The 12,134-nt window shown below is 35.8% G+C and overlaps 1 protein-coding gene across 1 annotated transcript; it reads right to left on the bottom strand.

Moving 5' to 3' along the window:
- Positions 1-1,501: 1,501 nt before the first annotated feature.
- LOC113233996 lies at positions 1,502-11,115 on the bottom strand (the record flags this gene model as incomplete). Its single annotated transcript, XM_026469224.1, has 7 exons — positions 11,033-11,115; positions 10,715-10,852; positions 9,818-9,942; positions 6,023-6,276; positions 3,818-4,438; positions 2,816-3,415; positions 1,502-2,362 (listed from the first exon to the last, which is right to left on the bottom strand). Coding segments are annotated over exons 1-7 (2,682 nt in total), but the record flags the coding sequence as incomplete, so codon positions are not given.
- Between the last annotated feature and the right edge of the window lie 1,019 nt (positions 11,116-12,134).

Consider the following 12,134-nt stretch of genomic DNA (forward strand, 5'->3'; position numbering starts at 1 on the left):
CGCAGGGCAGGACAAACGATGTGCCATTGTCTGGGGAGACACCACACGGACATGCGCTCTCCGAGCTGTAACCCGACCCGTGCACGCACTCCTTGCTTCGGCCGACTTGGATCCGCAGCCTATTTAGAGACTTCCAAGTTTGCCAAGGCCACTTATTTGGGCCTGCTTAGTTTCCCCGTCCAGAGGGTATACTACTTTAATGTTATGTAGTAGTCATGGCGACTCTTTAGCCTCATTAAACTAGATAAAAATTAAGATATGCATAATAATTTCCATGGTAGCTTTAATAAGGCAACATCTATCGTTAGTAATTGTACGAATATGCCAACACTGACATTCCACTGAGACTTAACTGCCATTGCAACCAGATTTTAACAGAATGGCAGATAGGATAATTGGAAATTAAAAAAATTAAAAAATAAAGAGAAATAGCTACTCGGTAATTCCAAGTTGATTGAATGCGTCTGGTCTTGCGGTTGCCGAAGATTCCCGAGAGATATTAACATCGAGTATATAACCAGAAATAGACGCGAAATGTCATTTAATTTGTTTGAAAATTATTCTGCCAAATTCATTAATGACAACTGCGTTCCGATTGGCCAGCTCGAATTCAAAACAATTGACGGGTGTCGTCAATTGTTTCACTTCAAATCGACCAGTTTAACTTGAACTTTGCTATAACAGACGAAAATTGCAAAATTACATATTTAATATTTAATTACCGATGAAATGTGATTCCGTTTGTTTTGTAATTAGATGTTTTGCTGTTTTTCCTACACCACCAAAGGGAACAGCCCCCATTGTTATAGATATTATATGTATTACAATAAATACAGAATATTTTTGGAATATACGGAGACGTACAAACAGGTCATTTTGTTGGCGCTGTACTACGCTGTTCAGCTTTCTAACTTGTGATTTCAGCGCAAACGGGAGTAGATGTTTAAAAGTTATATAAGGCCATTTTGCCTGATGAGTTGCCAGGGATGGTTGACCCTTATTCGTCTCTATTTCTGATTATATACTCGATGGATATTAAAAAAATAGTACTATGTAATAGAGGTCATACAGGTCGTTTTTATTGCCTTTTTAGTGCCTTATTTAACGTTGTAATATTAAATCTATTGAATAACATGATATTTAATTACTTTTTGTGAAAAATGTCCACTAGTTTGTTATAATTATTAGTACAAAGATGGAACACTTGGAAAAATTCCTTAGATGTGGCTGGATTCGAACCAGCGCCTTCAGCATACCGTATCAGACGTTACACCTCACGGATTTTTCCATATGATTGTTGCAGACCTTTGTTTTTTGGTTCTACAACAAATACATATAAAAATTCGTAAGATCTGCTGGTTCGTTTCGAAGCTCAATTGGGAGAGCATCAGGCACGGTATGCTGAAGGCGCTGGTTCGAATCCAGTCGGTCGGGTCGAAGGATTTTTTCTTGGTATTCGTATTAATAACTGTTATTTAAAGTTGTTTACAAAAATTCTTACCTGTCTCAAAAAGTGGCTTTTATACTCCTCGAGAAACCGACATTTTTCCATATTTTCCATATGTGGTCTACTATCAACATGTTTTTGCAATTCATAGTGTTCTATATGAACTGCGCATACAAAACAATACCGAGTACCATCTCCAACATGTACAAGAGTATTGTACGCCGTATTTGCCACTTTCATGTACGTATTATTTAATTTCAAATAAACATATTCTTCTATATCAAAAACAGCGTCTTCCGAAGACACAGAATCCAAAGTTTTATTAAACTCATTTAAATTATTATCCGATTCGTATTCTTCTTCATCATCATCCTCTGCATTAGAACTTTTCTCATTAATTTCCGTATCATTAATCTCGTTTTCATTAATTTGAGTATCATTAATCTTATTCTCGTTTATATACTTGATGGGTTCGGTAGTTGCATTTTCATTATTCTGTTTCACAATATTAAAATGAGCCGGTAGGGATGGGGGAAATTGGTATTGCATTAGATTCGAAACCATTGGGACTTGATGATTTACTATTCCCGTAGGTGGCATATTAGTTCCAACCCATGGTAAAGGTGCATTTGTCGCAATAGGCGGTATAGGAGCTCCGAAATTTGGTCTAAGCCCATTTATCCCAAGAAGAGAAATAATACCAAGGTTATTGGCCCCAAAAGCAGGATTAGGCATAAATGGTCTATTCTGAGGCAAGTGAGCCTCATTAGATGTAGGACGGACTGGGAATAAAGCGGGTATGTATCCCAAAACTCTGTTGAGCAAATCGATATGTTGTGGAATTTTAATATGGCCATATATTTGGTCAGGTGATATTGGAATATTGCATATGGCACAGTGGCATTTGCCTCTGATCTGAAATAATGAAATGTTACAATTTTAAGTTCACGCAATATTCGCGCTGATAAGAGATTTAAATGACCTAACAGGTACTTGACTTAGAACAGAACAAAAGGGCACAATTACAGTTACGTTTTTATTATGTGTTATTTATGAAGTAATTATAGTAATTGAACAATAATTAACGTTATAAAGGTCAAATTTGGTTTTTTTTAAGGCAGAAAATCTGCTTATTGATGTCATGTATGCCTTTTGAGCTTACTGTATATCCAACAATTATTGCGAAAGAATTCTACAAAAAATTATGTAGGTTGATCTTTTTTCCTGATCGCAAAATACGTATATAACTCAATTTAGATATCAATTTTAGTTGTGCCTTTTTTTCTTACACAGGGCAGAATAAGAGAGGTTAAATTCATGATTGTCACGGTGGCAAACAATAAAAATATAGATTTGAAAGATACTTACATCGCGAATTAAGTTGAAATGAAATTCCAAAAGGAATGGTGTCATTTGGATTAGCTCCACATGTTTTATTTGATGTGTATGACTAACAATACCGTCCTTTGGACATATAAAATCGCATATTCCACAGTAAAAATCGTCACTTCTCTCTGACAACACATTATAAGACATAATAGGAAGTGTGAAGTTGTGTCCAAATAAATATAAAGCTACGTTACCGTAAATTAACGGTCTTGTACTTGCAATACAATTATTTTGATTGTTCAATTTATCATTAACATTATTTTCATTAACAATATTTTCATTATTCTTATTTGCTACACCATTCGCGAAATTAACTGGAGTCGGTGTGGGTGTGCGATTTTCATTAATTGTATTTATATTTTTGTCGTGTTTAGTAACTGTAGTTGCTGTATTAGTACATTTGGTTTCCTTCAACAATGTCGGCTGATTATTGTCATTATTTTTGGCAGCTGTATTGGTTTTAGTATTGTCTGTGACATTTTTATTCTTTATCGGGTTGCATGATTCGAGATGGTCGTCCATGTCACTTATTATTTGAAGGTTATTGCAGTGGCCACAGTGATAGCAATGATCGCTAAACTGAAAAGAAAATGTAATCATTATTAACGACAAGCATTAAGGTGATTTTTCACCGGCGAGGCGAGAGACGAGACGACGCGAGACGGAAATAGAAATCTCGCCGTTCTATTTTCTCAAAAAATTGTCATTAATAAAGCTCGCGCTACTCGCCTCGCTCAACCTCGTCAATCCAGACCATTACCATTGAAGATACGTTAGGAGAGAATTGAAATTTTGCATTACAAATTTCAATCTTCGTCTCGCCTCGGTGGAAAACCACCTTTAGCTTTCCAACGAATCACACTGAACAAGATTAAGTTATACCGAAAGATTAAGTTTTTCCGACAAAACACAAAAACATAAAAAGAAATGATATCGTGGTAAAAAAACCTGTAATTAGTGATAATGGTTTGAAAAACTTACGTGTCTAACATAATGTTGGTCGTACGCCTCAACAACCGTACACTTTTCCAATTTTCTCAAATGTTCTTCGTCATCGCAATGATCAAATTTGTGTCTTATCAGTCCTTTAGTATTACATACTATGCAGGAATAAGTGTTTGATTTAGTCTCATGTACCATATGATAAACGTCGTGTCGTACTTGCAATTGTTTTGTACCCAAATTTACAGTTACATACTTATTTCTACGTACTTTTGGTTTCTTAGCAATATTTGCATACGATACTGAAGGATTTAAAGTTTCTTCTTCATTATAATCAAAACTATTATTATCATTAACTTCATTTTCATTACAACGAAAACTTATGAAATTATTATAAGTGAAAATGTTGTAATCATTGAAATCGGAGTTAGAACTTGTGGTGGTATCATTAATAATATTATTTGTGCGGAAATGATAATAATCATTAATATGTTTTTCATTATTTTGTATATCATTAAATGGGGTTTCATCGAAGACAAGATCAGTGGCTTTGTTTATGGCAAACAATTTATTGTCTCCGTGCGTTTTGCTATCGAAGTGTGAGAGATCTGTTACGTCGAATAGTTCGTTACAGACTCCACAATGATATTTGTTGTTTATCTGTAACAAATACATGTTTTACAATTATATGGGATATTTATTTACATTATACAATATGCAATAATAATATGTGCTAAACATGCCTAATAAGAAGAAAAGCAGGCTTATTCGCTTCAATCTGGTAATTGACCAGATTGAAGAGTAAATACAATTTCGGCCGTTTCCTCTTGTTCCTACTGGGTGCTCCTACTGGTAGGATCAAATGGATAAATATGTTCTTGTGCTCCTACTAATGTACTGTCACCTATATTTGTATGTAATTGATATTGTAGTACTCGTATGTATGTTGTCAATTCTCTAAGCTTATCAGCCTCTTCAGTGAAAACAATTAACGTATTTCTTATATTTATTTATTAAAAGTGATTTGTTATAGTTCAACTGTTTTTCTTTCATCTACCACTTGCAGCCTTGCATAACAGATAACTATATTTACTAAACAGTCCAATATATAGGTTGTCACATATTTATTTTTTAAATGGCTAAAGTATTTAAATACGTAAGTAGTTAAAAAAACAAATAAAGTTGCGCTTGTGTTATTTAATTTATGTTTATAATTAACTGCATGAAAAATTATTCAGCACAAGCGCAGCTATTTTGCGAATTTTAACCTTTACTGGGTCGCGGAGTAGCAAATTAATTTGCTTCCATTTTTATTAACATTATTATTTTTTGAGACAATAATTTGTAGCAAATACTTAATAGGAAATAATAATTTGTCGATGTACACAAATTTCAATAAATAATACGCATTTTCAAATGGAGTGCCGAGAAGTCCCGGGATTTTTAGAAGGGAGTGTCCGGGTGCGTTAACTAATTCATCTGAACTAATTCACCCAGGTGCATTAAGTACACTTTTCGTAAACTTAAATCACCTGGGTGCATTATATAAACATAAAAGTAAACTGCATTAACTCCTTTATTTAATATGGAACCTTTTTGTCAGTGGGACTCTGGCTTTACTCATTTGCTCTGGCCACTTGAGACACATTCAAATGTTTTTGAATAAATAACGTTTAGAAAACTACATTCTATTTTTGACAACTATCTATTTCAACTACGACACAAGTAGCGAAGCGTTGTAGTTGTAAAACCTGTCCACATTTTAAGTATGGCTCACTTTAAATTTATACATAGAGGGAGATGTGTTGTGCTATTACATAACAGACGACAATGTTTTAGAAAAAAAATTACAAAAATGGTGCTCATTGGTGGAGATAGTTGTCAAAAATAGAATAGAGCTTTATCAACGTTATTTATTCAAAAACAATTGGAAGTGTCTCAAGTGGTCAGAGCAAATGAGTCCCACTGACAAAAAGGATCCATATTAAATAATGGAGTGAATGCAGTTTACTTTTATGTTTTTCTAATGCACCCAGGTGATTTAAGTTTACTAAAAGTGTACTTAATGCACCTAGGTGAATTAGTTAAGGTGAATTAAGTTAACCCACCCGAATATCCACGTTATTCTTTAGTAAAATTTAAATAAATTAACACCCTGAATTCCGATTACTGATAATCAAGCCTAGTAGTAGCCTCCAAACTACAAGCAACAATACACGAGGCAATAGCTAAAAAATATTTTACCTTTCTAATTATGGCTTCATCAAATTTCTTAAGCGGAGGAAATATTTTCAAATTTTCCTTATGTTTAGTGCTGACCGAGTGGGAATCACGTTCTTCTTGGTCGATAAACGAATCGCATAACGCGCATTGCACCAAAGTGTCGATGGGGATGAGGGTGTGCCAATGATCCTCGGATATGTAGACTGAATTGTTGATTAAAAAACCTCCCAGTACCGGCATCAGTTCTGTCTGTAGCGATCCTGATGTATCATCCCCTGGAAGGTAATTATAAAATAAGCGTGAAAATGAAACCTGTATTCATTACATTGCAAAATGTTATTTGCATTAAAATTTTTATTGAATGTCAGAATGTTCCACCACCATAATAATCGTTTATTTATTTGTGAAATGACTCAACTAGTTTGTTTATAATTATTAAATACAAAGATCGAACACTTGGAAAAAATTCCGTCGATCCGGCCGGATTGGAACTGACGTGTCCTACCTAGCAAACCGTGTCAGACGCTATACCAATACAAAGATCCGACAACAAGCACATTGAAAATTTCGTGAGGTCCGCTTCTTCGTTCCGTGGCTTAATTGGCATAGTGTTATTTGCATGCTGTACGCGGTTGTTACTGAACAACAAATTAATTTGTTTTTGTTAAAATGTCATAAGTTTTACTTGTATTGAATAATTTGTATCTTGTGAGTGTGCCAAAATAAAAGGTAAAAAAAAATAAAGGAGGTTCAAGGGGGAAAAATGTTTTTCTATAGAATTAGCTTAATCACGTGGTCTTGAAGTGACTGAAGAGGCGGGTGTCACGCGGGTGATACCTTTTTTTTTTTTTTTTTACGGGGGGGAAATCTTTATGGATACCCCTGAGCCCAGGGAGACTCAGGGGTTATGTGGGGACTCTCCCTCCAGACTGGAGGGCCTACCCCACTAAAACCCCCCCGGGTTTCCCTCTCGCCGGTTGAGTCGGCGCCGTGGGATCAGACGCGGGTGATACCTGCCTCTTCAATCCCTTCGAGACCATGGACGTTGCAGTATGTCCGAAACGTCGAAGTAATTAAAATATGTTTTATTCGTGATTAAGTCCCTAATTAAAAATCAAATAATGTGTGCAAATCGTGAAAGTTTAAATAAAAAAAATGTGTTGTCTCTTTTTGCATGTGAAATGTCGATTCAGAGTTACTGAACACGTCACTATCATTAATTTAGAGATTCTATCAAGGCTAGAGCCTCGTAGAATGGTGTCCGCCTTAGTGCCTCCGTGTGGGTTAGATATAGGGCGAATAGGGGATGTCCACCCTGGCGTAGAACGGACCGTGGTACTCAGTGCAAATGAGTTCCAGGGGCTTAGTTTATAATTTGATGTAGTTTTTTATTTCATGTATTTAATAATCATTTTCCATACTAACATAGCATACAAGTTTTTGTAACTAGAGTCTGTGCCAATCCATTTTGAGCAAAAAGTATAAACAAAGCTGTTTGGTTAAATTTGTAAAGCAATCACGCAATAAATCCAACGAGTAACACTTTCACGTATATTTTGAAGATTTCGACTTGATATATCGTCACCTTTTTCAACAATTTTCATTTGAATAGTATTGTTAAATCGTATTTGAAAAATGGTAGTCCCAAAGTGAGGTTATTTTTCATCTATACCTCTATGACTATGGTTGCATAGTGCTGTACGAAAAAAAACATTCGGTTCATTCAATTAAAGTTATAGTAATCGATTAGTAAGTCGAATATTTCAATCGCAATCGAACGAGTATCTAAGTGTACCGATTTGAAGGAGGAATTAAAATTAAGATTTCGGAAAATTTAAATATGCTTATGTAGAATATGTAAGGAAAACCGCTACTATGACTCAATTGATCAAATCGATTAATTCAATTAATTAATCGATTTCTAGTTGGCATTACAATTGGCCGTCACTAAACCGTCTATAGTCGGGTCAGTGACTTGTTTGTTTACATTTTGCTCAAAATGGATTGAAACAAGTATAACACATTATAGACATGGTCTAAAATAAAAATTCTGAATTTGGATTGGCGGGATAAAAAAAAGAATCTGAGCCAATAGAGAAGGGGACAAATAAATGAATAACGCACACATTGACAGCCCCGCACTAGGGATACATAGCCATTACAATGGTAACCGATCAGCCACGGAGGCAGTTAAGTTGAGAGAGTGATAATAGGTCCCGGTATGGCAAAAATGTCGCTGGTTCGAAGGAAAAATGACATATTTCGGTGGTGCCCCGTACTTATTTTAAAACCATTGTCAGCTTCAATTGAAAACGCTGTAGGCATACCACTGTGAACTGGCAACCTATCTCAATTCTATCTCAATTTTGAATCTATACACCATCTCAATTTTGACAACTTTACAGGTGAAGAAAAAATCATTTATATAGCAACTGGTACATTAAATAAAAGTACGTAGTGTACATACATACATGTGTAATAAAAATACTTAAAAAAGCTGTGTATTTTTATTTTAAACCAAAACCAGATGCTGTATAAATAACACAAGCAATTTTTTTCTTCACCTGTAACGTTCTCAAAATTTAAATAGTACCGATTGCCTGTTCACTGTCGATATGGCAATTTTATTCTTCTAAACTAATTGAGTTATTTATTTATATGTTGTACTTATTTTAATGCACGTCCACAACTTTTTATTTTCTTTTTAATTTTATTTCTTATTACATTTTTAAATTGGTCACTTCGAAACAGCGCAGTATTTGCTGAGTTGGACCATACAATGCTATACACTTTAAACTTAAAATCCATTGACCTACCATCAAATGGACATCGGGTCAAATACAAAAACCACTAAAAAAATGTCCGAAGTTAACCTATACAAACGTAGTGATATCTAACGAAATATAAAAAACTAAAACATTTAATTTAAGTTGTAACGTCAATGCAGTACTGCCTAATTTTGCTTGCAACAATTTAAGGGCCCAAAAACACCATATTCAGCTTCTACTGGAAACTTAACAAAATGCACCATATTTAACTTCGACTGAAAAGTACTTGAACATAAGAGTAATGGAGTGGCCTTTTTCGTAAGTATGAATTAATTTTTATATATATTATTATGTCGAATTTTGTACAAATTCACTTAAAGATATAATAGAGTTGGGCTGACACATATATACAAATATTACTACAAATGTGAAAATAAGCTTGTACTATAAAAATAAGATTAAAATCAACACGACTCTATAGTTTCTTTGTTCCAAAAATTTCAATCGCTTATAGTTCGAACAATTGAAAATGACCAAGAAGTTTATTTAGGCTTCTTGAAATTGACGTAATGGGTCTCTTTCCATCTTTTGCGCATGTAATGTGTAGAAAAAGGACAGTTAGGTTGATTATTTTGCTTGGTTTTGTAATTTATATTTACGATTAATTTATATATAAATTAAATACTTTAAAACTGTACCAAATAACACTTTTAAATGACTACTATGATAACACAATATATTTGTTTAGTGAAAGTATGATACAAAATCCTGTTTTTACACTTTACTGCAGTAATTTTTACAAGTTATTATCATATAGTACTGCATGATTGACAACCGCGCTGTCAGTCGAACAAACGAAGACTGTTGCGCGATTGACGCTCTGTATGCGATTTTAACGCCCTATAGGTGCGGACACTTTTTAGCGCGAACCCGACGTCCATTTGTTAGTAGGTCAATGTTAAAATCATAATATTGTACTTAAGTAACATCTTTATTTCTGTCTTTCTTCCCAAAAACGTTATAAAAAAAACGGGTCGGTCCAACGTACCTTCGAAATCGGAGTCCGTATCTGAGTCAGGTGTCGAACAATATACGTCGTAATCGGCGTCCATCTTCGGACTAGGAGTATTAGGCCCTATCTTCTCCGCAAACAGCTCGAATTCTATTGGCTTGCTGAAAAATAGATTATAATGTTCGAAATTAATAATAAAATTAAAATTGAAAAATTCCCGATACAAAAGTAACAGTAGAGCTTATGAAAGAGATCGTCCAGGGAAGCACTGCCACCTCACCTATTTCTGCCGCCAAAGCATTACTAATTAATAATAATAATAATAACGTTCACACTCAACATAGCCCCGCACTAGGGAAACCCTGTGTCGCGGGTGCCATGGACACACACATAGACAATCACAAACTACACCCAAACTCACGAGAGAAATAAATGTAGGCCATACAAATAATTCTCCCGACCCGGGAATCGAACCTGGGACCTCTGCGTGGCAGTCTGGCATGGTAACCGTTCGGCCACAGAGGCAGTTAAAGCCGCCAAGCAGGTTTTGAAGGGTGCTGGTGAAATTACAGGCACATGGGACTTGCCACTTATGTCTCAGGATGACAGGCGCAGTGCCCTCAGATCTTTGCAATTTAAAGCTCTGTGTATCACTGCAACTGCACTGGACAGGCGTGTCGCTTGCCACCAGGTGCACGACTTGTTTGTCTCGACACTTGTTATCTATACCTATCTATATATTGGAAGAAATTACAATGCCACCCGGAGCTTTAAGTCGCAAAGAACTGAGGGGCACTGCCACTGCGCCAGTAACCATGAGACACAAATTGACAAGTCCAATGTGCCTGTAATTTCACCAGCACCCTTCAAAACCTGCTTGGCGGCAGAAATAGGTAAGCCTGGACGATTTCTTTCACAAGGCGATCTACTTACCTATCTTCATGGCATTCCTCATCACAGTCGTTGAACGACTGTGCAGAAGGTACGACCTGTGGAAGTAACTCCTGGTTTACGTACAGGGAAGGAAGTTCTTCTTCAGCTCTTCCAAGCTGCCATAAACTTTGCATATCACTGTGGACAAGCATTGACATGAAAATCATATATTAATCACATATATATACATATATATATAATCTTCAATGGCGAGTCGGTGGCGCGTCAATTATTTAACATAAAGAAAATACTGTTATGTTTTTTATAATACTAAGTGTTGGGACGAATAAGTCGTGCGCCTGGTGGTAACCGTCACGCCTGTCCATAAAGGTCCATTCAGAGTGCTGGCCCGGGTGCGGCGCGGCGGCGGGTGCGGGCGCGCGGTTCTTGGCGTATCTCATATATCTTTCAACAGACGCTAGACGCTAGATCAAGCACTTTATTGGAAATTTTTTGATCCCGATAGAACCTGATCAAAGTCCTTGACAACTTGTTTGAGAGTCATGTACTCATCTCTGACGCTTTGGCCGGGCAGCCGCTGTTCTGCCTGATGTAGAGTTTGTTGTCCAATTTTTCTGGTACTGAACCCATCCAACCCCCATTCCTTCTGGGAGAACTATTATCTAAATAACTACATTAGTAGATAGAGTTACGTACATGGGGAGAGTATGTTCGCGTCGTACCTACATATAGTGGTTCTACAACTCCCTGCGAAAGACGAGCGTCTAAGGAAGTACTGCCACGTTAGCTTCGGTTTTGATAAGTAAGGGTGCTAGTGAAATTACAGGCATATAGGACTTGTCAACTAATGTCTCAGGGCGCATTTATTCCACACAATTTGTGTAATTGTGGTTGGTTTTTTTAGTAATGTATACTGGGATTATTTTTCTTCCGTAAGTTACCGGTACGATTAATTACCATGTTTCAGTCTCACGATAAATTTCTGTTCTGTGATGTGGCAAAATAAAGGTACATCGTTTCCATACAAAAGCGCATATACCAATTTGTACATGTTTGTTTCTTACATTATATTACCAGGATCTCACAGTGTTAACGTACGGAATATTTGCTCGGCTTCAGATAGGCACCCCCACACCCATCCGTGTCACCAGATATAACAAACAACGAACTGTCTTTCGTATAGGGTAACACGCTGTATCGCCATCTTATCTTTTGTATAATCACTGGATATAATTGCACAATATTTACTCATAAGTATTTTCTTCGACAATCTTGGCTTAAAAAGATACACACCAAATTATTTCCAATCAATTTTTTTTTTGCAAAAACTTGTTACTATGTTTATGCTTGGGGTTTCTCCGATTTAATTCCTAACGAGGCCATACCATAGTAGTGTGTATTTGTGTATATTTGATATTACGCTATTTAAATTATTTATTTATTACTCAAATCGATTTAT

This window comes from Hyposmocoma kahamanoa, unplaced genomic scaffold (assembly GCF_003589595.1).
Source record: "Hyposmocoma kahamanoa isolate Upper Pololo Valley unplaced genomic scaffold, ASM358959v1 80744, whole genome shotgun sequence".
NCBI lineage: Eukaryota > Metazoa > Arthropoda > Insecta > Lepidoptera > Cosmopterigidae > Hyposmocoma > Hyposmocoma kahamanoa.